The sequence below is a fragment of the Leptonotus elevatus genome, chromosome 4, assembly GCF_054856555.1.
Source record: "Leptonotus elevatus isolate MCC_2025b chromosome 4, RoL_Lele_1.0, whole genome shotgun sequence".
NCBI classification, from domain to species: Eukaryota; Metazoa; Chordata; class Actinopteri; order Syngnathiformes; family Syngnathidae; genus Leptonotus; species Leptonotus elevatus.
This window is the reverse complement of record NC_141242.1, coordinates 21,653,412-21,679,730: the sequence shown is the minus strand read 5'-3', so window position 1 is coordinate 21,679,730 and position 26,319 is coordinate 21,653,412. Positions and strand designations below refer to the sequence as shown.

Sequence of the window (26,319 nt, the reverse complement as noted above, 5' to 3'; positions counted from 1 at the left end):
TACTGACGAGTCTCCATTTAAAATGTAAAAAAAAAAAAATATATATATTTTTAAAGCTAATTGAACCAGGTCTATTAAAAAAAAGCAACAGCAATTCAGCCATAAATAACACTCACTCACTGTACATGCAACATACACTGACCATATCATCAACATCATTGATTCACCTTTTGTGTGTCTTTGGGAGTGAGAGAATAAAATGAACTGTAAATACCTGTAACTGTTTTAGCCCAAAACAATGTAGTAAACTTTAAACATGTAAGTAAAAGGCAATGCGTTGTAATGTAGTCTTTTAGAAATATCACAAACAAGCATTTTTTTTTCAAGAGTAGCCTATACTGTTTGTTGAACCCTGTTCTGCAACAAAATGACAATATGACACCACTCTGCATTGGATTGCAAGCAAGTTTTCTATTTTCTTGTAATAGTTTTATTACTATTTAAAATACATAACTCAAAAAATGCACATTGAGATTGAGATTTAAATACAGTAGTTACTGTTGTTGGTTGAACAGTCTTTGACATTGATTGGTTTAGACAATAGCAACAAAATATTGAGCCACTAGAGCAGAGGTGGGCGATCGTTATCAGGCTTATGCACAGATTGCTGATGAGCTGATCATATATCAGCTGTGTTGGAGTAGGGCACCATGCAAAACCTGCAGGACTCCGGCCCTCGATGCCCACCTCTGCACTAGAGGTGGGTACCGACACACACAAAGGCTTTTTACAACAGAAGACGTTAGTCAAGGTTGAACGTTAGGAGTGTCAGGAAAGTGTAGCCCCCCCCCACCCCCCCCCCCCCCCCCCACACACACACATTGTATATATATTAGAGAGTGCTGAGTGTAAAACTTTCCTGGATGTCAGGAAGAAAAAGTGTTCAAATTGGTTAAATGTAAAGTAAGTTTATGAACATCACTACCAACTTCATTAAAAAACAACACCAACAAACAAACAGTGCAGGCACACAGGAGGTGTAGAATAAGTTGTTGAGGCATAACTCAGATAAGTAGAACATGCCACTTGGCAATTGGTTGACGGACTGAGCGGAGCATAAGACTCAAGTGTTCATTTTGTGAATGATTGTCCTTCTTTATGGTTAACTGTCCAATCGGGTGCTTGGATGATTTCCTAGTTGAGTGAGTCTCAAAAACGGAGACCACAATTTTACACTGTTGCACGGGAAATTCTGGTAAGGAGAAAACAAGAACTTCATTGAAGACTGTCATTGCACCACGCGCCATTGCTGAGGTTTTCTGGTGCTTCAACTTGCACCGGTTGCACTGCACACTGATCTTGACATAGAGGGCTGTACAACACAAACATATGCATTATAAACTGAACCACCCACACCACCCCATGCTGTGTTATCAGAGTTGCCTATTGTGTTGTTTGTTACCTGCATTCAAGTGTAGGTCCTTATGAACTATTCGAACCTTTAACACTCCAACCTCTATCCGCTGAGAAGTTGGAAGAAACTTCAGTGACAGAAGAACTTGCCCTACAAGATCCTGCCAAGTGAGAGTATATTATATTATATACATTTTCACGTAATTTGATCAATAACAGTAAAGTTGTTTTCATTAAAAGGGGAATAAATGTTTATAAAATTATTGTTAAGTATTATTTTTATTTTATTTTACTTTTAATGCCAGAAAAAAAAAATACATATATATTGGTGATGGGAAAATGAAGCCTCATGAACCACTTGCGATACATATATATTTTTTACTCTATAGTGTTCTTGGTTTTAAGATAAAGGTTGAGTGCAATGGGAATTGATAAGATTTCCACTGCAACCCTCAGTTCAGATAATGGACGGATGGATTGCTTTATCAAACTGTTGATTATTCCTTCCACCTTGTCGAAGGCCCCAGTTCCCTCTGAAGATAAACAGCCACAAAGCATGATGTGTCCACCACCATGCATCACTGTAGACATAGTGTTCTTTTGATCAAGAACACTGTTGTGTTTGTGCCAAAAATATTTTTCAAAATGAAAGCCAAAAATTTCAACCTTGGTTTCATTGGAACATACCAATATTTCCCCAACAAATGTAGGAACATGGTTTTAAGTCATATTTTGTACATTTCTTTCTGTCATTCGGGTTATAACGCGGTTCACTTTTCGTGGTCTTGCTGTATCGCAGATTTTTTTTGTGTGCAATTTCTCATGCATTTTCTTTTTTTTTCTTTCTTACAGTAATATACTTATTTTATAAAATTTAGGAAGGTTTGACCATTGAGAATGATTAAGCAAGAGACAAATATGAGAAAATGTAAATGCCTCGATGAGAAATGTGTATACGCTGTGTGGTGAGGGGTTTTAGAGCCTTAAAACATTTATAATAAATATAAAACATAAAACTAACTACTTCACGGATTTCCTTTATTGCGGGTATTTTTGGACCCTAACCCCAGCGGAAAACAAGGGAACACTGTACTTCCAGATTTATACTAAAATACTAAGTAGGTCAGAAAACACACACACACACACACACACACACACACACACACACACACACACACACAAAATGATTGAGGAATGAGGGATTTCATGAATTTGTATATCAACACCTTCTTAAAATAATCGCCTAAGTCATGTTTTCAGTTTTCAGGAAACACAAAAAATGTAACCATTTGCATCATGAGGAGATGATTTAGGCAAAAATAATATTTTTTGGGGAAAAAAAAAGACTTAGGCAATTTTAAGATGGTAACATTTGTTTTTAGTTAATGACAACAGTTTTTCCCCCCAAAAAACAAATTCCACTGCAACCAGTTCCACCCATATCTGGTTCATGTAAAGCTTATTTATTTATTTATTTGTTTGTTTGTTTTTTACCTTCTGAGAAGTGTTGAGCTTTCCTTTTAGCTCCAGTGGGTAGGAGATATTAAGTTGTCTTAGAGGGGTCCTCACCTCTCCCAATGTTGTGTGCCTGGAGAATTTATCAAAGTTTCTCACCTGACAAACACAAACAAATGGAGATTACATTCACTGATTGTCAGACTTGGCATGGATTTAGATGGTTTCGATTTTTACATCATTGTTTTTACTTGATGTAGACTATAGACTTTCCAAGATGACAGTCCAACTAAAAAAAATCATTAGTCACCACACTCGGAGCATTGTGTTACAACTCCCTGGTCATAAAGCTGAAATAATATACATCATTTCATTATACAGACAATGTGACTTCTGCTTGTATGTTACAGAACCTCCATTCTGAGGTCCATGTGATCCAGCTCCTTCTCATCACGCAGAATACATGTGAACTGGTCTCCAAATAATGGGTTACAGGTGCCTTTTACAATGCGAGTCTGCCAGTCCTGCAGCACTGTGCGCAGGGCAAGTGGTGACCCTTCACTCTAACAGGATCAGAGAAGAAAGAGTCGACAGCAACAGTATGACGTTACTGTTTAGTAGATGGACATGTAGAATGTATCGCACATACAGGGATATACAGGTGCATGGATATCTTTTAGTTAAAATAACACAAGAAATGGTGTATGAATGAAAGAGGATGAGTTAGGAGGTGTTCATTTAAAAAAATGCTCCATATCCAGAATTATTCTTAACCAATCCATAAAATGTGCAAAATGTAGTTTCTGAAATTCACTGTAAATTATTCTAGATGTTGTCAGAATCTCTGACAATATTGCAAATCATTGTTTCCTCAAAAAAAGAGTCTAAGATCAGACATAAAAAAATATTTTCAAAATGTATAAATCAACAAATGAAACGTGTGTATATATATATATATATATATATATATATATATATATTTTTTTTTTAAATATTATCACAATTATAAATTGCAAAACTTCATACAATCTTCCGTGTCATTGCCAGCCACAGAATTGCAATTCATCAAAATATCATTTATTTTAAGCCAAAATGTGAGAATGGAAAACTTTGGGCTGAACTGACATAATATACAACAGTTCGAAGAGAGACACAATCAAGATAAAAATACAGAAATCAGTGTTTCATAAACTCACAAACTAAAAGGTAAAAGGAAATCCAAATGTCATTGTCATTGTTTATCATGATTTGGTAGCAGATACCAATTTAGGTTTCATATTAACAATAAAATGACGCAACCTGACAAAAACTGTCATTGCCAGTGGTAATAATAATAATAATAATAATGATAATAATAATAATAATAATAGACAGATTATGATCTACCGCTTCATCAATGTAAGGCTCCGTCTCGGTTCCGCTCCATAGGAGCTTTAGTTGGACAAAGAGCTGGAGGCTGCTGGCTTGTCTTTGCTGCTGAAGCCCCCCCACCTCCAAGATTGTGACCACAAGATGGCGCTGCTGCGCATCATAGTATACAGAATAGTGGATCCATCCGTTCATCTTCTGTAGGCGAGAGATGGTGAGACTGTGTTAAAGAAGAAGTCCAGAGCTTCTTTTCATAATAGCTGTAAAGCTATGAAATGCTTTCAAATAAAAAGCTGTAAAGCTATAAAATGCTTTAAAATACATATTTCAATATGTTAAACACTGGTTTTTATAAAGTTGTAATATTTGCAAGGTAGGTCATAATAACCAGGTCAAACAGCTTTCCATACAGAACTCCCATGCATAAGACATATGAAGGATGCAGCTACTGCATATAAACCCATCAAGTGTGAGACTAAGATGACGTAAAAAAAGACTGCTACAAACTTTATTCTCTCCTCCTTCCTGTGTGGATTCCAAGATGTCCGTATCAACATCCTCGACCTGCAAAATTTGCATACACATAAAAATTCTCTTTTTGTCATTGGGTTAAACAAATACAGAATTCATGTTCACAAAAAATGGTGCCTGTTAAAGTTAAATGAATCCATACTGGCTACTCCTTAGACAAACACACAAAAAACATAATAATTACAAAACACCAGTCGGGTGTACTTCCGTCTCCCTGTCATTGAGGGATGCCCACATTTTCTGCGAGTGCCCACGTTTTTGGTGAATGCTTTATCATTCAAAGCTTTAACAAAATTATAAGGACCGTCTGTACTGACCCTGATCGACGGAGGAGTACCTGCTTTCGCTGTATATTTTTTCGAGGCTTTACTTTTTGTGCATGCCGGTTCCTTTTGAGCAAGTATTTTCCAATGTAGATAGGAAGTGCAAAAAAAAAGTGCAAAAAAAACCCCCAACTGGTTTATACCAATTTTTTTTTACAGTGTTGAGAAATGTTGAGAGCAAAGCACAGATGGAAAAAGTCCACGTTAAAGCACTTCAGAATGCTTTTGATTTTCTTTCATTTTTATTTTCATTACAGGCAGGGTTCGACTATCTTATGTGGCTGATGCAGTGCTTTTTATGATTATTTTCATACGTTTTACCCCAAGAGACTTTCAAATATAGATTGCAAACTGACACATCAATAAACATCAGTTTAGCAGAACGACATGCTAGGCAAGCGTCGGGATGGGCCGGGCTGGCCTAAGTCAAAATGCCATGGCTGATTTTTTTGCGTTAGTCCAGCCCTGATTACAGGTGAAGTAATACATTTATTAAGCATTGCATTGTAAATGGACCATCAAAGTTCATTCCGATAAGGTCACCTCAAACAAAATTGTCTTTTGCCATGACTTCTCACCTTTATAGTTGGAATTCCTTTGTATTGTTCTGCTATTCGAGACCCGTAATCTGTGTACAGCAAATCACCATTCACTACAGTAAAGAATAGACAAAAACAATGCTAATGTTAAAAAAAAAGACATCCTTTAATATTTGGAATGAATGTAGTTCTTGCTCACCTTGAGACAGAGTTTCTGATGGGCGTTTGAAGAATTTAAAGGCCTGCCAGACCAAGATACCCAGTGCCACCAGGAGAAGAGCAATTGACAAGCCCAAGATGCTGTATTTGACTGCATCTGAGAAGGGAAACCTCAACGCTGCAGCAGATGACAGAAACCTCTCAGACGTCAAGTAGCCTGATGGAAGCACCATCATGTTCTACCTCCAAGTGGGCTACAAACCAGTAAAACACAAGATTATTTGAAAAGGAGCATTCAGAGAAAAATCTTTTAGAACAATTAACCACAACTATGAATGAGTTGCCATCTGAATACAGCTCTGCTCTGTTGTTACTTTCGATTTTTGCATATAAATATCCTGTTTCCTAACTCCAGTGTCTTGTCTGGGTCCTAACTCTGCACCTCACATAACAAGATTGAAGCATCAAGGTAGCTTGCCCAAGGTACGTACGGCTTGCTTGCCTTGCTCTCACTCAGTGTCAACCCCATTTTTCTATCGTGCCTTGTTATAGTCACCTCGGAATAACTGAAACGCAGTTAATTTAACATCTCAACATGCTTTAATGAGGTCATATTTAAGTTCTGTGTTTGAATTGTGAAGTATTTGTAATGATTCAGTTTATGGTTTCATGTGTGTGTAGGATGTACTTAGTCTGAGTCTAGTCTTTATTACAAAAAACGGCTCTTTTTATAGGCTTGGAGGTTCTTGAATGGACAACAACCAATCCTTGTGCACACGGAAAACCTGCAAACCCCACACAGGAAGACCACCAACCAGTAGTTCCACCATGCTGCTATTCAAACATACAGTGTATATTTAATTTTATTTTTAATTCCTTATTCATCAAACTACTTGAAAACTGGTGTACTACATTACATAATACTGTACCGCTTCCTTATTACCTTTCTTAGCTGATTGGCTGAAATAATATTATTGTTCTACTGCCTTAAAAGTATGGAATGTTACATTTGTTTAAGCTGACAAATATAGTTCGGTTCCTTTCCTGATTGAGGCTGTCACATGTGTTTGCTTTTCATAATTTGCAAACCAAAGAATCCAAAGGACAAATGTGTGCCTCCTCAAGTTTGATACTATTACCAGCAAGACTCAAAAAGATACATTAAAAAGCACAGCAACACACAAAGCATTTTAGGCCACTAGTCAATAGAAAATGTTAGCATTTTGTGTACACACGTATACACCATTCTAAAGAGATCAACACTAATACCAAACAGTACTGTATGGAGTCAAGTGAGCGACTACATCAGAACACTTTAAAGCAAATAAGCCCCCCCCCCCCCCCACAAAAAGAGTAGTTCACATTATTCATGCAATATTTGTGACCATAAAATAAAAATAATTAGCTGAAGAAATAAATAAAAAATAAAAAAAACAGAAACACTTACTTTATTCACCAGAAATCAAGATGATTTTAGGTATGTAGCTCCTTCACCCTGTTTGGCTGTCAACATATCGTGAATCTTTTTGAAAAATGATTTTTTTCCCCCTAAAGAATAAACTTTTTGACACTTCTTCCTCGTTCTTTGAGTCAAGGCACACTCCCTTGCTCCAAGCTCTTCAAACTCATTCTCACACAAGCAAATGGCAGGACGGGTTCCTGCACACAATTCTGGACAAACGAGTTAGTTGAGATCTTGTTTTCTAATTTAGGAAACTAAACATGAACTGATTGCTGGACTCTTTTTTTTTTCTCTCTCTGAACGGTTACTTTACCAGCAGGCCTTTATTTACAGTCGAGAACATTTACAAACAGGACATTGTTAACTCCTTTAATTTGGTATAGCAATGGACCATACAGTGGCTCTACTGCAGAAAATTCCACAGCAAATACAAGTCACCAAGGCAAAGGTTCGCCTGTGTAGTTCAGAAATGACCCATGATCCTTCTTGCTCAGTCCACCAATAACAGACAGGAGAAAAGAAACACTCTCTTCAGGAGACAGCGGAGCCTGTGGAAATGAAAAGTCGTGAGCAATTTGGAGTATAAAAAAAATGTTGGATTATTATTCAGTCTGTAATTTTCAAGAAAAACTGATCAACTAGTTAATAGGTCTACCTCGGAGCCTCCCAAATCAGTGCGTACCCAGCCTGGGTGAATAGCCATACAGAGAATGCCATCTGACTGCAGATCTATTGCCATACAGCGACTCACCATGTTAAGGGCACACTGCGAAGGTAAAGGAAAGATTTGTAGCTTCATGCAGACTAAAACCACACAATTTACAGGGTGACTATCTGCACACTCAAAATGGGGGAGAGGAGGGAAGAAAAAAAGAGAAGGAAAAATGGGAGAAATAGAGTCGAATTTGTTGCTCTTTTTGGTTTGTCTAATAAAATTAGGTGTCGTGTCGCAACAGCAAGCCACTCACATGATTTCTTTGACATGTCATGAAATGAAGAAAATGTTACATTTTATATTTTAAATTGTGTGACCTTTATACATTACAGATAATGTTAAACATTGAACTTCTCTTGTAAGCTATGTAAACTGTCGATGGAGGCGGTTTGTTTGTTTGTTTGTTTGTTTCTCTTGAGAATTACTGCGAGAATTCAGCTTGCTGGTAAGGTTAAGCCATTCCTAGTTTGGACTCACAAGTTATTATCAGGTCATCTCCTTCTTCCCTCCAGTGTGCATACAATAAGAATGTTGCTAACATCAGGCCAACTGTTTGGCAAATCGCTATTTGGAAAAACAGTTGATTGAGGCGTCGGAAAATTTAACACGACACTGAAGACATGTCTTTGTTCTTGCCAGCTTGTACCGCCCCCACATGCATATAAAAGCATCACTTTCAAATTAAAGGCAATCCAGATTATATATATTTTTTTCTGAGAGACCTCAGTATTGTTCATTCGGTAATCTTACCGATTCAACATGTCATCATCATTGCTCTCTTTTTTTTCTTCTTCTTTTTTGTATGTGTGTGAGTATGTGCATGTGTGTGGGTGTGCATATGTGCGTGTGTGTGTGAGTGTGTGCTCATTCATTCACCTAAAACCTATTAAAAATCCGATACGTTCACCTAAACCGAATACTTCAGAATCCCGCTAGAGTCGTGAAGTTGTCAGGAGAACCGAGAAAGGATCAAAGAAAAGTGAAGTTGTCAATCCAGATTTTGTTGTTTTATTTTGACTTCATAAAGACCAGCAAAGGCTGGTCATAGATTGTGGATGGGCTGCATACAGACCACGAGCCATACTTTGCCAGTGGCTATTTTAAGAATTCAATGATGACGGCAAATCTAAAAAGACCTACTGTATGTCTCTTTAAATGACATGATTTACAGTATATCACTAGAGATGCAATAGAACCATGCCTGACACAAATAGACAATCAAAAGTACGTACTGTAACAAATATTGCCCGTCACCCTCAATTTTTATTTTATTTTATTTGCCTTTTTAAACATTTCCCCCTGGGGAATGTGTGTCCTTAACCATGTGTTTTCTCAAACCAACCAGAGCAAGCAAACTAGCGATAAGACTACTTATCAGTCCCCAGACCATCTTTTATGGCCTGGTCTATTCACAGGAATCAGCCATGTGTTTTCGGAAACGACGCCCCTTGGTAGTTATACGGAACAACAGCGCTCTCCAGCGGTCACTATCGGTATTATCCTCAAGAATCCTGCCGCTTCAATCTGAAATTGAATCACCTATAGAATTAACCTATTGGCATGCAGTGAATCCGAATATTAACCCTTGGTGCCCATTGGAGTTGAATCTTGAGGAGTTGGTGATTAAGGTGTCGTTTGATGTAGTGTAGATGGCAGCAGCTGGGTTCCTGACTATAAAAACATAACCATTAGTTACAAATTGCCAAATACAGAAACAGCAATGAAAGTTATCGCGATGTGGTGGCTCTCGCTAACAGGCAGAATTAAGTAACCAGATTTAGGTTAAAATATTCTATATTTATGACCATGTTTCTATAAATATTTTTATTTGAGGCAGATATTTTTTCCATTAAAATGTGATTCATGAGGTTAGACCATTGGTCGATATTCAGAGTTTGTTTATTTTTCCAGTTAGCAAGAATTGGTTTGTTTTTTGCGATAGTAAGGGCTACAAGTGTAGACTGAAATTGTTTATGTGGTAAGTCATTGCATTATTCATCACACAATTAACATTGACAGCACAGCACTGTCATTCAAAATCATTTTCACCATATTTGGGTAGGCCAGTTAGTTTTAGAGCAAGCCAAAATAAAACATGTTTATCCAAGAAGCCAAATGCATTATAACAAAAAGTGATGGCAGGAAGAAAAAAAAAAAAAACTGGCTTTACATTTTCTGCTCAAAAAAGGAGTGGAAAGAAGTAAATTTATCAAATCTCACCCCATCTCAGATTTATATGCATGCCAAACTACTGCCACTTCCAAACTCAAAGGTAACGTTACACCTATACAAGCCCTATGTAGATCGCAATTTCTCATAGATTAAGAAACCCAATTTATATTGCGGTACCACATAAACGAACAAAACTGTTTAATGCACCCTTTTTTCATCTTGTGTGGGGGCCGCCAAATATCTTAAAAAAAAAAAAAACCCTCACTTACCAAGCTTAAGATTGATGGTATGACTGGCTCACAGAAAGACAATCTTATGATACGAGATTGTCTGGAGTTTGACGTCCTTGATCGGTAAGGGGAAAAAACAGCCCGATTGTCTTTGTGAGAACTTAAGTAAATTATACAGCAACAATTACCATCCATTTTCTTTTTTGTTCTGTACTCACGAGTTCATTGCACCTTACCACAGATACATTTGCCAATTTCAAACCATTTTGATGATGTAGGTACATTAAATAGTTCCCTTCTTAAACAGCTAAGGACCCAGCACTGTTTGTAGTGTAGTTAATTATGTCAGAAAAGAACCCAACAGTGCATTATTTTAATCAACATTTATTTTCAGATGCCTTTTAGACCCCGGTAGATCATCACTCCCAGAGCCAGGTAGCCCCCTTGGACCAGGCACAACAGCCCTTGACGGTCTTTATGCAAGCGAAGTTTCGGGCCTGGACCCTATTGCCCAACATGTGGTCTGTCCACAAGCACTCCGTCGGGCTGGTCATGCAGCACGGGTAGGAAAAGCAAGATTGGATCTGTGGGTGAACAAGGACAGGAATTTCAGCATCATGTTCAATCACAACATTAGAAGATTGGGATACCATTAAAGCGCGGACAGATGATTGAGAAGGCATAGAGAATAAAAATATTTAAAGTCACTTCTTATACCGTGCAATCGCAGCCCTTTTTGTAGAACAGGTATAAAAGGTTCTTTTGCGTGGCGCCCAGCTCATCCCACGGCTGATTGATGCCACACGCGGAGGTATGTAGCAGGCCATCGGATTTCAATCGGCCTGTAAAGGCACAGGACATAAAAAAATAAAAATAGGCATTGTTAATAATTGATCATAATACTATAAAGCCCCAAAACTACCATAGGCAGTGTCTAGTAGTCACTAAAAGGCTTACATTTACATTAATATGTGAGAAATAAGTTTCAGCTTTTTATACCCATGATTAGATATTCCATGCCCTTGGTCAAAGTGGCGCCACATGCTACAGAGCTGGTTCGGGTGTAGACGGCCGCAAATAACTTTGAACCCTTGAAGTTCTGAAGGAAGAACACTTGGTGAGAAGTTGTCCAATCTACATACTACATTTGATAGCCATTTTACCTTGGTCTGTTCGATGTCATACTTGGTGAGTCTTTCGTCTACATTTGTGCCAGGCATCACGCCAATAACCTTCGCCTTGATGACTAGAAAGACAAATTTTAAGAAGATACATCAGGCATTTGAGGACCCTGGAACCCAATAAGTCTCCAGACTGTGAAACTGTCATAAACATATAAAATGAACACCCAAATATACTGCATATCATTCAAACCATTTAAAATATATGGCAAAAAGCATTCAAGTGGCTTACCAACAACATCTTTTTGGCAAAACAACTGCTGCGGATGCTCGGGTATACAGGTGCAGGCTTGTGCTCCTTCCTCCTGGAGCCCCCACAAGCACAGAAACACAAGAGGTAGCACAAAATTCTTCCAGCTCATCGTTGTTAGTTCAAGGAACCCAAGTTCAAATCCAGCAGCTTTGACAAGCGCAAAAGAGGAGCTCAGTTCCAGCTGGTTCAGTCTACTTGAGTCAAAGTTCATGAGTGCCTTTTAATGGCTGCCGATCTTTCCTCAAGTGACATCACCTGCATACCCTAATGATTGTTTTCACCTGTTTTTTTACCATTAAGCACAATTGAGCACACCTGGGTGCACCTGCATGAAGTGTGGTGGTTGGCCAATAGAGGGCGATAGGGAGCCACATCACCACTCATCAAGACATGAGAACAATTCACGAGTTTATTCAAGAAAAAAAAAACACAGTTAAATCATTGTTTTACATTTCTCTCTAATTACGAAAAATGTTTGAAGGTGCATATTGAAAACATGTCCAAAGACTAAGAAACACTTTAGTCCTGAATTGTTTAGATAGGTCACATGCTACCGCAGTTTTGGGAGTTTCTTTTTTTTTTTTTACAGCCACCATCTTAGGTGCCTCTCACGTGCTACGTGCACATGCAACTGTGAACATCGATCAACTTGTATTATGGCATTTTTTAAGAATTTTGACGACACGCGATAGTGGCAGTTAGGCCTGTGTGTGTGGAAGATTATTCCAGCGCTCCAAGTCACTATAAATGGTATCCAGAAGTAAAGTAAAGTTTAAATGAATTAAATCAGTTAATTTAGGTGAGATTTTGATGCCTAAGTATTTTAAATTACCTGTAGGAAATGAGTAGTGTGGGTCCTGGCTTGCAGGGTTCCATGAATTTTCTGTAATAGGTAGAAGTGTTGATTTTGTCCAGTTAATAGAATAATCTGATAACTGTGAGAATTTAGTTATTAAGTTAAATACTTCCCCTAACGAAATAGCATTTTGTTCTAAATAAAGTAAAATATCATCGGCATATAGATTCATTTTATGTTCTGTTACCCCAGAGTGAATTCCTTGAATCCTTATTTCATGGCTAATGCAAGCGGCTCAATAAATATCGCAAATAATAAAGGGGACAGTGGGCATCCCTGTCTTGTGCCTCTCTGTAGAGTAAAACTCTTATATATAATCCTATTAGTAGTAACTGTAGCTTTAGGAGAATCATATAATACTGACACCCAGTGAATAAATGACTTCCCAAAGCCAAATGTATTTAAAACAGCAAAGAGGAAGGACCAGTTAACTTTGTCGAAAGCTTTTTCTGCATCCAATGATATAATAACTGCCTTTTTATCATGCCGCTGTGACATGCTAATAAGGTTAAAGAGCCTCCTAATATTATTAGTAGAGTGACGATCTTTAATAAAGCCTGTTTGGTCGCTATGAATGTTTGTCGGGATTACTGTTTCTAGTCTAGATGTGAAAGCCTTAGTAATAATTTTAATATCAGTGTTAATTAGTGAAATCGGACGGTAACTTGATGGATGGGTGGGGTCTTTTTCTGGCTTTAATAAAAGTTGAATTGCTGCTGTATTCATGTGTGGGCGTATGTGACCATTAGTTTTAATTTCTGTTTCTACTCTTAAGAATAGTGGAGCAAGCATTAACCAGAAGTGCTTAAAAAATATAGCCGGATAACCATCCGGGCCAGGTGCTCTGCCATTACGCATACTATCTAGAGCACTGTACAACTCGTTTATAGTAAGTGGCGCATCTAACATATCTTCATATTCAGTAGTTGACTGAGGTATATTTAAACTACTGAGGAAGGCCTCAATATGCTCTGGGTTAGGCTTATTAGTTTGAGTATAGGTTGTGATAATAGTTATAAAAAATTGATTAATTTCTTCTGGTGATTGTGTACATTCACCAGTTGTCCCTTTAATAGCAGTTATAAGCGATTTTTCCCGATTGCATTGAAGTTGGTTTGCAAGAAATTTACCTGATTTGTTACTATATTCAAAGTTGTTGTATCTCAATTGTTGTATTATAAACTCTGTCTTTTTAGTTAGCATATCATCTAACTGTATTTTTTTCAAATACAAAAATACATAGTGTATATTCTGTTTAACCAGTTCCCACTAGTGGTGGGCAAATGAAGCACTTTGATATTTTTGGACTCCCCTACATGGCACACTCAGCAAAGATGCAGTGGATGTGTAATAAATTTCCATTGCACTCGCCTTTATCTTTAAACCGAGAGCACCGCCTAGGAGTAACAAAAAGAAAAAAAAATCAGAAGTACTAAAAAATAAATTAAAAATGGTGATACTAGAGACTTTAAGCCGCTGAATGCATACATTTTAATTTTGGTGGCCGAAAAATGGAACTGCACACACCCTTCTTCACGTACACAACGCACACATCACATCCGCCGACAGGGCGGGAAAGTTTAACCCGAATCCTGTCTGAAAACTATTGGCCAGAGGCTTTCAGGATTACCCATTGCGAACAGCTAAAGGTGTATTCTATATTTTAGTCGATCAAATAAAGGCTATTGAGATATTTTTGACCAAATTGTGACCAACTTTTCTTTCTGATCCAAAACACGATTTGATCTGTGACCGATCTGATCAGAACTCACTTTTATGATCCTTTGCAGTCACCATCTGTACTTAATCTTTCCGGGACAGTTTATGGGGAACTAATCCCTTAAATGGTGGTAAGGTAGGCAGAAGCAGTGGCAAAGAACTTGTGTCTAGCCGCTATTTGCAAAGAACAGTCTGCAACTTTCCACTGTCACTCACATACTGAATATTGTGATATCGTTGAGAGAGATAAATCTTACAGTATTAAATATTGCTACTGTGGGTCACATCACAGTATCGAATCGCGAGTTCCCCTTATAGTCTTACCTCTTAATTAGTTCTAGTCAAAAGTGGTCATTCAAAATATATTTTGGGGCAAATTGTTACAAAGCAGCTTTAAGTACATTTAACAAAACCTGACAAGCCTTTAGAACCATATGACAAGGCCATTTTAATTGCATATGAAGGTTTCTTGTGAAAGTCACCAAAAGACAACCGCCAAGTCTCAGTTTTTAAAACATCTTAAAGATGCTCAAGCTAGCATAAGTTAGCAAAGTACTGGTACTTTACTCAGACCGAGCTCAATTGCCAAAAGAGAACCCCAAACCACTGCATTGATTAATCAACATTTATTTTCCCATAGCCTTTTAAACCCCGGTAGGTCATCACTCCCGGTGCCAGGTACAACAGCCCTTGGCAGTCTTTATGCAAGCGGAGCTTCGGGCTTGGTCACTTTGGCCCAACATGTGGTCTGTCCACAAGCACTCCGTCGGGCTGGTCATGCAGCACGGGTAGGAAAAGCAGGATTGGATCTGTGGGTGAACAAGGACAGGAATTTCAGCATCATGTTCAATCACAACATTAGAAGATTGGGATACCAGTAAAGCGCAGACATCGAGAATAAAAATATTTAAAGTCACTTCTTATACCGTGCAATCGCAGCCCTTTTTGTACAACAAGTATAAGAGGTTCTTTTGCGTGGCACCCAGCGCATCCCACGGCTGATTGATGTCACACGCGGTGGTATGCAGCAGGCCATCGGACTTCAGTCGGCCTGTAAAGGCACAGGACATAAAAAAAATAAAGGCATTGTCAATAATGGATCATAATACCATAAAGCCCCAAAACTACCATAGGCAGTGTCTAGTAGTCACAAAAAGGCTTATATTTACATTAATATGGGAGAAAATGGTTTCAGCTTTTTATACCCATGAGTAGATATTCCATGCCCTTGATCAAAGTGAAGCCACATGCTGCAGAGCTGGCTCCGGTGTAGATGGCCGCAAATAACTTTGAACCCTTGAAGTTCTGAAGGAAGAGCACCTGGTAATAAGTTGTCCAATCTACATACCAAATTTAATAACCATTTTACCTTGGTCTGTTCGATGTCATACTTGGTGAGTCTTTCGTCTACATGTGTGCCAGGCATCACGCCAATAACTTTTGCCTTGATGACTAGAAAGACAAGTTTTAAAAAGATACATTAAGCCTCTTGGATTTGAGGGGACCCTGGAACCAAATAAGTCACCAGACTGAAACTGTCATAAAAATACAAAATGAACACCCAACCAAATAACCTGCATATATATTTAAACCATTTAAAAATATATGGCAAAAGCATTCAAGTGGCTTACCAACAACATCTTCTTGGCAAAACACCTGCTGCGGATGCTCGGGTATACAGGTGCAGGCTTGTGCTCCTTCCTCCTGGAGCCCCCACAAGCACAGCAACACAAGGGGTAGAACAAAGTTCTTCCAGCTCATCGTTGTTAGATCAAGGAACCCAAGTTCCAATCCAGCAGCTTTGACAAGCGCAAAAGAGGAGCTCAGTTCCAGCTGGTTCAGTCTGCTTGAGTCAAAGTTCATGAGTGCCTTTTAATGGCTGCCGATCTGCCCTCAAGTGACATCACCTGCATACCCTAATGATTGTTTTCACCTGTTTTTTACCATTAAGCACAATTGAGCACACCTGGGTGCACCTGCATGAAGTGTGGTGGTTGGCCAATAGAGGGCGATAGGGAGCCACATCACCACTCATCAAGACATGAGAACAATTCAAGAGTTTATTCAAGAAAAAAAAACACAGTTAGGTCATTGTTTTACATTTCTCTCTAATTACGAAAAATGTTTGAAGGTGCATATTGAAAACATGTCCAAAGACTAAGAAACACTTTAGTCCTGAATTGTTTAGATAGGTCACATGCTATCGCAGTTTAGGGAGTTTTTTTTTTTTTTTTTACAGCCACCATCTTAGGTGCCTCTCACGTGCTACGTGCACATGCAACTGTGAACATCGATCAACTTGTATTATGGCATTTTTTAAGAATTTTGACGACACGCGATAGTGGCAGTTAGGCCTGTGTGTGTGTGGGTGTGGGTGTGTGTGTGTGTGTGTGTGTGTGTGTGCGTGGGGGTGGGGTGTGTGTGTATATATATATATATATATATTTATATATACATACATACATACACACACACACACTGGTAATATACATTTCATATGAACAATTAGAACTAGAATTTCCATCCATTAAAATATTTAGTTTTGTATTTACTCTACTCATGAGCTCATAATTGTAACCATATAATAAATACATTTGCCATTTTAATTTTTTATAATGTAGGTTTTAGCTCATTTCTGTTAAAAAAGCTAGGGACCCAACACTGACCCTTGGGGGACACCACAAGCAACACCGAGTTTATCGGATAAACGCTCACACATTTTCACATAGTGTATATTATTTTTCTTTTTTTTTCTTTTTTTTTTTAAGAGTTCAGTATTGTTCATTCGGTAATGTCATCATCATTGCTCTCTTTTACTCTTTATTTATTTTTTTATTTTTATTTATATTTTATTTTTATTTTGTATGTGGGTGAGTATGTGTATGTGCGTGCGTGTGAGTGTGTGTGTATTCGTTAGTTCACCAAAAACCTATTAAAAAAATCCCATACTGTTCACCTAAACCGAACACCGCCGCCAGGAGACCCGAGGAAGGACCAAAGAAAAGAAAGGAAAGTGAAATCCAGCACCGACCAGACACCACCCACCGGGCCACCAACCAGAGTTCTTCACCAACCCCAGAAACATCTAAATTCCAACAAATCAGGGAGACCTCAAGAGACCAAAGGAGAGACTGAGGAAAGGAAGGAAGGACAGACGAAGCAGAGTGAGATCCACAGACACCAGCCTCCACCGATTCAACGACAAGAGGAAGAAGCAGATTGTGTCTGAGTTTCGATAGATGCTGGTGTGGTGGATCTGGCGTGCATGAAAATCTCCACCAAAGAGGGGAGCCGTCGACCCCTGCCAGGACAGCGCCAAAGGACGCCCCGCCGGGGCCACCGGCCGGAGAGCAAACCCAGGAGCAGGAGCGTCCCCCACCCCAACGCAGCAGGACGGGGCACTGCAGGCCCGCCAGGCACCCCACCGGTCCACAGCCTCCGCTCCCCCCACGCCCCCCATCCACCCACGCCATCCACCCACCAGGAGGGAGAGGCAGCAGGGGGGAGACCGCACCGGAGCGGCGCCGCCCCGGACACCAGGGAGAGTCCCGCAACGCAGCACCCCCCAAGAGACCCAGGGAACGGCCAAGACGCAGCCGCCACCCAGCAGCCAACAGAGGGGCAGACCCGCCCACGCCCAGCCAGGGGGGGGGGGGGGGGGGGGGCAGCACCTATAGAATTAACCCACTGGCATGCAGTGAATCCGAATATTAACCCTTAGTGCCCATTGGAGGTGAATCTGCTCGATTCTGTTGGCAGCAGCTGGGTTCCTGACGATAAAAACACAACCATTAGTTACAAATTGCCAAATACAGAAACATCAATGCAAGTTATCACGCTGCTGTGGCTCTCGCTAACAGGCAGAATTAAGTAACCAGTTTTAGGTTGAAATATTCTATATACGTAGACCATGTTTCTATAAATTTTTATATTTGGTTTTTATTTGAGGCAGATATTTTTTCCATTAAAATGTGATTCATGAGGAGGTTAGACCATTGGTCGATATTCAGAGTTTGTTTATTTTTCCAGTTAACAAGAATTGTTTTTTTTTTGTGATAGTAAGGGCTACAAGTGTAGATTGAAATTGTTTATGTGGTAAGTCAGTTGTTGTTAGGTCACCTAGCAAACACAAGTTTGGAGATAAAGGTATCCTACAGTCCAAGATAGCGGAAAGTTTTTCTAAGACTTTAGTCCAGAAATACACAACCGGAGTGCATAAACATAAAGCATGCAAATAAGTATCTGTAGTGTTTTGTAAACACTGGAGACAAATGTCGAAGTCTGAGAGTCCCATTTTCTTCATCATATATTGAGCAATGTATGTTCTATGAATAATGTTATATTGGATAAGTTGTAAATTTGTGTGTTTTGTCATTTTAAATACGTTTTCACAAACTTGAATCCAAAAGTCAGATTCCGGAGCTATAGACAAATCTGTCTCCCATTTCGAGATGGGTAAGACGATTTATCAGTATATGAAAGTAACTTATATATTTTTTAGAGTTTTTGTTGTTGTCAGAGAAAGCTTGGTAATATCTTTAGCTAAAACAGGCGGTTGGAGCGTACCCCGAAGTGTTGGAATTAGTTTCTTTATTATACTTTTAACTTGCAGATAATGTAAAAAATTTCCGTTTTTTATTTTGTATTTTTGGAGCAAGGATGTATATGATATAAACATATTATCTGAGAAGAGATGGTGGAGATGTGTAATTCCTTTCTGCTCCAACACACCTAAATAAAACGGTTGGTTGTTAAGTTGAAAGTTGGGGTTATGCCATAGGGGAGAAAGCCAGCAGGGCTCCACTTGGGCTTTTGTAATTTCTAGTGCCTTCCACCAGGCGGTCAGGGTGGCGGAATTCATTGGGTTTTTAAAACAATTATGTCGCTTAATCGATGTTGTAATAAAGAGTAAATCTAGAAGTCTGAGGTTATTACAATCCTTCTGTTCTAGTTCCAGCCAACAGTTAGTATCTGTGTTGGGTTGTGCCCATAAAATGATATATTGTAGCTGGTTAGCTATACAGTAGTGCATAAAATTTGGTGCCTCTAGACCTCCTTTGGATGAATTTTTCTGAAGAGTAGATAGACTAATCTTTGCTTTTTTTTTATTCCAGTAAAATTTTGTAACGGCTGAGTCCAACAACTGGAACCAGTTAGCCGTAGGTTTAAATGGAATCATTGAGGAAAAAATAGTTTATTTTGGGTAAAACTTTCATTTTAATGGTGGCTATTCGTCCTATTAGAGAAATAGGAAGATTATTCCAGCGCTCCAAGTCACTATAAATGCTATCCAGAAGTGGAGTAAAGTTTAAATGAATTAAATCATTAATTTAGGTGAGATTTTGATGCCTAAGTATTTTAAATTACCTATAGGAAATAAGTAGTGTGGGTCCTGGCTTGCAGGGTTCCATAAATTTTCTGTAATAGGTAGTAGTGTTGATTTTGTCCAGTTAATAGAATAATCTGATAAATGTGAGAATTTAGTTATTAAGTTAAATACTTCCCCTAACGAAATAGCAGGCTTTTCTAAATAAAGTAAAATATCATCGGCATATAGATTAATTTTATGTTCTGTTACCCCAGAGTGAAGCCTTATTTCATGGCTAATGCAAGCGGCTCAATTAATATCGCAAATAATAAAGGGGACAGTGGGCATCCCTGTCTTGTGCCTCTCTGTAGAGAAAAACTCTGAGATATAATCCCATTAGTAGTAACTGTAGCTTTAGGAGAATCATATAATACTGACACCAAGTGAATAAATAACTTCCCAAAGCCAAATTTATTTAAAACAGCAAAGAGGAAGGACCAGTTAACTTTGTCGAAAGCTTTTTCTGCATCCAATGATATAATAACTGCCTTTTTATCATGCCGCTGTGACATGCTAATAAAGTTAAAGAGCCTCCTAATATTATTAGTAGAGTGACGATCTTTAATAAAGCCTGTTTGGTCGCTATGAATGATTGTCGGGATTACTGTTTCTAGTCTAGATGCGAAAGCCTTAGTAATAATTTTAATATCAGTGTTAATTAGTGAAATCGGACGGTAACTTGATGGAAGGGTGGGGTCTTTTTCTGGCTTTAATAAAAGTTGAATTGCTGCTGTATTCATGTGTGGGCGTATGTGACCATTAGTTTTAATTTCTGTTACTACTCTTAAGAATAGTGGAGCAAGCATTAACCAGAAGTGCTTAAATAATATAGCCGGATAACCATCCGGGCCAGGTGTTCTGTCATTAGGCATACTATCTAGAGCACTGTACAGCTCGTTTATAGTAAGTGGCGCATCTAACATATCTTTATATTCAGTAGTTGACTGAGGTATATTTAAGCTACTGAGAAATGCCTCAATATGCGCAGGGTTAGGCTTGTTTGATTCTGAGTATAGGTTGCGATAATAGTTATAAAAAATTTGATGAATTTCTTCTGGTGATTGTGTGCATTCACCAGTTGTCCCTTTAATAGCCGTTATAAGAGATTTTTCCCGATCACGTTGAAGTCGGTTTGCAAGAAATTTACCTGATTTGTTATTATATTCAAAGTTGTTGTATCTCAATTGTTGTATTATAAACTCTGTCTTTTTAGATAGCATATCGTCTAACTGTATTTTTGTATTTTGTAAGTCAGTCCATATTTGGTTATTTGGGTTTATTGCATACTCATCCGTCAGTTGTTTAATTTTATCTTCCAAGTCTTTTTCTAATTTTTGATCCTGTTTCTTTTTATAAGATGAATATGATATAATTTTACCTCTAATTATTGCTTTCCCAGCTTCCCAGAGAAGAGATGGAGATAAGTCTGGAGAGTCACTTATTTCCAAAACGTCTGCCCACTCTTTTCTTATAATTTTGTCAAACTCTGCGTCGTTTAGCAGTGAGATGTTAAAACGCCATGTCGAGGGTGGTTTAAAGGTATAATCAACTTGTAGGGAAAGTGAGACTGGTGCATGGTCGCTAATAATAATAGGATGTGTTTTTGTAACAGTTTTATCAGCAATATTTTATAAGTTGTTTGTAAGGAAAAAATAAATTCTTGAAAAAGACCGGCGCACAGTGGAAAAGAAGGTAAATTCCTTCTTATTTGGGTTTTTAAGTCTCCAGCTGTCGACGAGGCCAAAATCATTCATATATTCCCCTATTACTTTAGTAGATTGTAATCGCCTTATACATGTTGTATTATTAGAACGATCTATTAATGGATTTAAGACTGTGTTAAAGTCTCCTCCAGTGACTTCCTTTTTTTGAGCCCCGGACTTGAGCCACGCATCACGCAAGGACTCGCAACCACTCTTCGCGTCCCAAAACGCACGTGTCTGTTCCTGCCAAGAGCCAACCCACCTACCTTCCGCTCTCTGAATCGCGCCCCGCCGACCCGGTTCCACGACGGCTGTTAGGCACCAAGCCGCTGTGCGCCAGCGACCCATTTCTGCTCTCGCCGTGCACCCGAGACGCCCCGCAGCGCCCAAACCAACTGACTGCGGCCTCTCAACCGTGCAAGCACATCACCACCAACCGGGACTTGTACCAGCCAAGGACCTGCCGTGGCCTCCAAGGAGCCCACGCTACTGGTGCAACGCTTTAATTCAAATATAAAAGGATTGACGGGTCAAAACGCTTCCATCTCTATTCCCCATCCACCTTTTTCAAGACTTTTTTAAAATCTTAGTTAGGTTACATGTTTTCTTTTTTTTTCTTTGATTTACATTTTTATTCCGTTTCATTAATAGGTTAGGCTGTGACTGATATATGTATGTGTGTGTTTACTTAATAAATTTGTTCTGGAAATTAAATTTTTGCCGAATCATTTGTGTTTACTGAGTGGATTAGTAATTCTCTTATTAAAGCAAAGACGTCCGTGAATAACTAAAGTAGTAACTTCAGATTATGAATACTTAATAATAGGATTTTTGTCATTTAATTTGCTCCTACAAACAAGTAAAGTCAACGTGGTGCCCCCAGAGGTTGCTGAGGAAATTACAACTCCCCTCAGTACCGTCTAAATTTCTCGTTCGCCATTACGGCAACCTAAATAATCGCTACAGTACATTATGTTAACTGTACATTATGGACAACAAACCTTGGAGATTCTGTACTGGTACAACTTCAAGCCTTTGGCCATCTCCTCCCAGTTACGCTCTATAGAGCCAAGCCTCGAAGAGATGTTAATGACAGCTGCCCTCTGGATGCCCATGGTCATGGTACCGCATTCACTTCTGGATGCTGTGTTCTTCAGCAGAGGGAGAAAGGCCTATCATGAGCAAAGAGAGAACAGATTAGATTTCAAAATAAATGTAGCTCATATGGATATTGTAAGCACCTAGTGAAATTGTGTTTCCCAAGTTTTACTTGGCCAAGGCACATATTTCCCTTTGACAAATCTCACGGCACAACTCTAAACAAAAAATGCATGCAATTGTACATTATGCCATCTTGCAGAATAACATTTCATTCACCTTGTCAGTCACAATGTCAAACAATATTTGAAATAAATAAATAATTGTCTGACAAATTAGGGGATATTTGATAATTTTCCATTTCACAATCAATTATCTCTCACGGTGTACAAATGATACATGACAAACCGTGAATCACAATTCTAAAAAAAATAGCTGATCCTCCCTTGACTATAGGTGGTAATTAATCCATGACTACATATTTACCTTAGTGATCATCATAGGAGCAACAGCATTGGTGTGAAAGTTCTTAATAATCCTTTCAGCAGTAACAGTGTGAAAGTCAGCATCCACGTTGATAGCTGCGTTGTTTATGAGGCAGGTTAGGCCTTCCTTTTGCACCAACTGTTCCACCTCTTCCACACACTTCTGGATACTCTCATGACTTACTACATCTGGGAGAAGAGCATAATCGATAGAATAATCGATATAAACAGTGCTGCTCAAAGGTTTGTGAACCTCTTAAGCAATTTGGACTTTCCAATTGTTTCAACCTGATTTTGTTGTTCAATCGGAGCCATTGCATTTTATAAGAAATAACCTCAGGAAGTGGGTAGTGACAGCGAATCTGTCTGGGGAAAGCTATAAAGTAATCTAAAAAAAATTACCTTCATGATTCCACTGTGAAGCAGATCATTTGCAACTGGAGAACACTGAAAAATACTACAATCCAGCCTAGAAGTGGACAACCTTCTAAAATATCAGCAAGACCCACAAGACAAATGATAATTCAGGTAAAAGCTAAACTGTGCATCACATCGAGGGATTTGCAGACCTCTTTTACTGCATCTGGGACACATGTGCATGCTAGAACAATCAGAAGACAAGTCAATCGACAAGGCTTTCATGGAAGCCTCTGCTCACAAACAAGATCAAAGCTGCCCATCTCAACGAGTCCCTGGACAACACTGGAGCTTTTTGGAAGTCCCTTCTGTGAACAGATGAGTCCAAAATTAAACTGTTTGGTCACAACTAAAGCAGTCATGTTTGGTGAAAAGTTAACACTGCATACCAGCAAAAAAACCTTCACCCTAGAGTGAAGCATGGGGGTGAGAATGTTAAATTGACAACTCCACATAATCCAGAGAATCATGAATTCAGAGGAATATTGTGAAAATCCTGGATCATAACATGAAGCCGTCCTTTGTGAAGTTACATCCTGGTAGACGATGGATCATGCAACATGACAATGATCCCAAGCATTCCAGCAATACAACTAAGGAATTGCTGAATAACAACAATATTCATGTTCTGGATGTGCCCAGTCAAAATCCAGATTTCAATTATTTCAAAATACTGTGGCAGGACCTGAAGCGGGCAGTTTATGCTAGACGCCCATCCAAACTCTGAGTGGCAAAAATCCCCCAAAGTAGATGTGAAAGATAAATCACTAAAGAAAGTGTTTGGATGAAGTTCTCATTGCAAAATGAGGTGCAATGTCCGATTAAGTGAGAGGTTCACATATTCGATCCGATACTGATACTCACGTTAGTTAAGATTCTGTCAATACTTGGATCGATCTGCACAGCCCTAATTTAGATCCGATGTTAACTTCGATTCTAAGTTCAAACTTCAATCAAATGCAAACTAGCTGACAACTGTCAAAACATGCACACATATGAAAGTAAAGTCGAGAATCTGCCACTGCAATGGAACATTTTCATGACACTTCATGGAGTCAACATTTCAAAAATCACAATCATAACAATTCATAATTCATTCTTCTGTTGCAAAATAAGACAGTCAGGTTTCTGGGGGAAAAAAGGTTTTACTTTTTTGTGTGTGTTGTGATTTGTCAGTCAGTGCTGGATTCAGAGCGGGTTGGGCTGTCTGGTCCTGTGTGTGTGTGCGTGCGTGTGGGGGGTGTGTTGGGGGGTGGGGTGCTCTTGCCCTCGATGGCATGTCCAGGACACTGGAATGAAATTCCTTTGTTTGAGATGAGGTCGCAAAAGTTAAAACCGGACAATAATTGCTACACAAAATAAATGAAGACACTAAATCCATAAAAGCTATACAGTATTAGACATTTTAAATAGATTTTTTTTAAGTATTATTAGGCTATTTAATGGGGGAAAGGCATTTCACTAAATAAATGACAAAGTACTATTACTCTTTATTTTTCTTCTTCTTTTTTTTCTGATCTGAAAAACGATCCGATCCGTGACTCAAATCAGTGATCCGATCCAAAACATACTTTTGTGATCCGTCCACTATAATCCACTGATAAGTTTACTAATAGGCTAAACTTTCTGGCCAATCGGGTAGAAGACCACCTGTGTGTAACGTCGGAGCAGATATTTGTGCATATCAGCTCGCACTTTGAAAACGTTGATAGACGGGCGCCACCTCATTACGGCTTTTACGTCTGGGCACCGTAAAAGGGTGACATACTGTGCATGTATTGTATGATGAATGGAGGTTTTTATTTTCAGTTTATTTTTTAATTTTTTTCTGTAAATGAGTTCTCCATAGCACTCTTACCCAGAAAGATTATGTGGATGTTGCCGTGCTTTTCTGCCAGTTCCTTCAGTTTCTGTTCATATACAAATACAAACAGTACAATATAATTTGTGACATTTTACCACCCAGTAATTATGACATTTAAAATCATCTCTTAAAACCACAAAAGTTGACATAATTAACATAACAGAGAGGTAATACAGTCCTATAAATGCAAACGAGCACACACAAACTCAAAACGTTCATTAGCATGTCTGATATGATGTGTATTTAAAATTATTATTATTATTATTATTTTTACCAGCGCGCTGGCGGTGTCTCTGGTCGTCGCAATAATCTTCCCCGGTGAAAATCCCCCGTTTGCGAGACTGTCCACCAACTGCAGTCCCAGCCCACGGTTGGCTCCTGTCCAGAGCCACATTTCATAAAATTCGCTGCCCCTATCATCTTTTACTGCGCTGTGCGCTCTAAACCTCCTGCGTTTTAGATGCCACGCTCCTTTGCATCTGTCCTGGCCTACCCGAGTACTTGGGCGCGCCCTGGCCGCACGGACCGCATTCCGGGTATGGCAAGCTCTTTGAGCATTTATTTATGGCAAGCCCTTTGAGCTTATCAAGGATTCCATATCCTTGATATCAGACAGTAGTGTTTCTCAACGAGTGCAGTCTTTGTCAGAACTAGTACTACTAATGTTCAAAGTCTTACTAGTTAACTAGTAAGGCACAAAAGCTCTAACATGTTTACTAGTTGACCGTAAATTGTTCTAACATGTAAACTAGTTACCTCTGATTTCCTGCACCAGCTAACTAGTGAGAGCTGAAATACCTACTTGTTAACTAGTGAATGACACAACACTGGCATGTTAACTAGTGAAAGCCTCTTAAAGTCTACATTTTGAACTAGTGGCACTCAAACTAGTGGATGCCAACATGCTCACTAGTCAACTAGTTTTACAGTCTTTTGAATTAGCTAGTTAGCTATGATGCCCAAATGTTCACCAGTAGAACAAGTGAAAACCAAATTGCTCACTAGTGGCACTAGTTATGCTAAATGATAATTGGGAGGCCGGACAGTGCAATAAGTGGGTAACTCCTA

The 26,319-nt window shown here is 38.8% G+C and overlaps 4 protein-coding genes across 5 annotated transcripts; all 4 read right to left on the bottom strand.

Moving 5' to 3' along the window:
* Positions 1-819: 819 nt before the first annotated feature.
* Positions 820-7,372, bottom strand: syt19 (synaptotagmin XIX). Of its 2 annotated transcripts, XM_086074024.1 has the most exons (9): positions 7,176-7,371; positions 5,769-5,982; positions 5,609-5,682; positions 4,684-4,740; positions 4,195-4,374; positions 3,222-3,371; positions 2,848-2,967; positions 1,403-1,514; positions 820-1,312 (listed from the first exon to the last, which is right to left on the bottom strand). In XM_086074024.1, exons 2-9 carry the CDS (start codon positions 5,962-5,964, stop codon positions 1,005-1,007), a joined length of 1,197 nt encoding a protein of 398 aa, XP_085930150.1. In that variant the 5' UTR covers positions 5,965-5,982; positions 7,176-7,371; the 3' UTR covers positions 820-1,004. The 2 variants fall into 2 exon arrangements, with proteins under 2 accessions (XP_085930150.1, XP_085930151.1); XM_086074025.1 differs by lacking the exon at positions 3,222-3,371 and having other exon boundaries at positions 7,176-7,372.
* Positions 7,373-7,624: 252 nt separating this feature from the next.
* LOC147176005 (uncharacterized) lies at positions 7,625-25,650 on the bottom strand. Its single transcript, XM_086074412.1, is given in 7 exon segments — positions 7,625-7,738; positions 7,846-7,956; positions 22,389-22,559; positions 22,972-23,159; positions 25,246-25,297; positions 25,526-25,635; positions 25,638-25,650. Coding segments are annotated over 7 exon segments (759 nt in total).
* Positions 10,727-11,850, bottom strand: LOC147176007 (metalloproteinase inhibitor 2-like). The gene is made up of 5 exons (XM_086072669.1): positions 11,721-11,850; positions 11,471-11,553; positions 11,307-11,406; positions 11,025-11,149; positions 10,727-10,891 (listed from the first exon to the last, which is right to left on the bottom strand). Exons 1-5 carry the CDS (start codon positions 11,848-11,850, stop codon positions 10,727-10,729), a joined length of 603 nt encoding a protein of 200 aa, XP_085928795.1.
* Positions 13,910-16,077, bottom strand: LOC147176006 (metalloproteinase inhibitor 2-like). Its single transcript, XM_086073982.1, has 6 exons — positions 15,948-16,077; positions 15,686-15,768; positions 15,522-15,621; positions 15,243-15,367; positions 14,983-15,125; positions 13,910-13,994 (listed from the first exon to the last, which is right to left on the bottom strand). Exons 1-6 carry the CDS (start codon positions 16,075-16,077, stop codon positions 13,910-13,912), a joined length of 666 nt encoding a protein of 221 aa, XP_085930108.1.
* Positions 25,651-26,319: the final 669 nt, after the last annotated feature.

Excerpts from the sequence above, each read along its gene's own strand:
- syt19 (XM_086074024.1), bottom strand. The coding sequence starts at position 5,964 with ATGATGGTGCTTCCATCAGGCTACTTGACGTCTGAGAGGTTTCTGTCA. Across the intron at positions 5,683-5,768 it reads ATCAGAAACTCTGTCTCAAG|TGAATGGTGATTTGCTGTAC; the intron begins GTGAGCAAGAAC and ends TCTTTACTGTAG. Across the intron at positions 1,313-1,402 it reads GGACCTACACTTGAATGCAG|CCCTCTATGTCAAGATCAGT; the intron begins GTAACAAACAAC and ends TGTGTTGTACAG.
- LOC147176007 (XM_086072669.1), bottom strand. The coding sequence starts at position 11,850 with ATGAGCTGGAAGAATTTTGTGCTACCTCTTGTGTTTCTGTGCTTGTGG. Across the intron at positions 11,554-11,720 it reads TTGCCAAAAAGATGTTGTTG|TCATCAAGGCGAAGGTTATT; the intron begins GTAAGCCACTTG and ends TTGTCTTTCTAG. Across the intron at positions 10,892-11,024 it reads AAAAGGGCTGCGATTGCACG|ATCCAATCTTGCTTTTCCTA; the intron begins GTATAAGAAGTG and ends GTTCACCCACAG.
- LOC147176006 (XM_086073982.1), bottom strand. The coding sequence starts at position 16,077 with ATGAGCTGGAAGAACTTTGTTCTACCCCTTGTGTTGCTGTGCTTGTGG. Across the intron at positions 15,622-15,685 it reads ATGACATCGAACAGACCAAG|AACTTCAAGGGTTCAAAGTT; the intron begins GTAAAATGGTTA and ends CTCTTCCTTCAG. Across the intron at positions 15,126-15,242 it reads AAAAGGGCTGCGATTGCACG|ATCCAATCCTGCTTTTCCTA; the intron begins GTATAAGAAGTG and ends GTTCACCCACAG.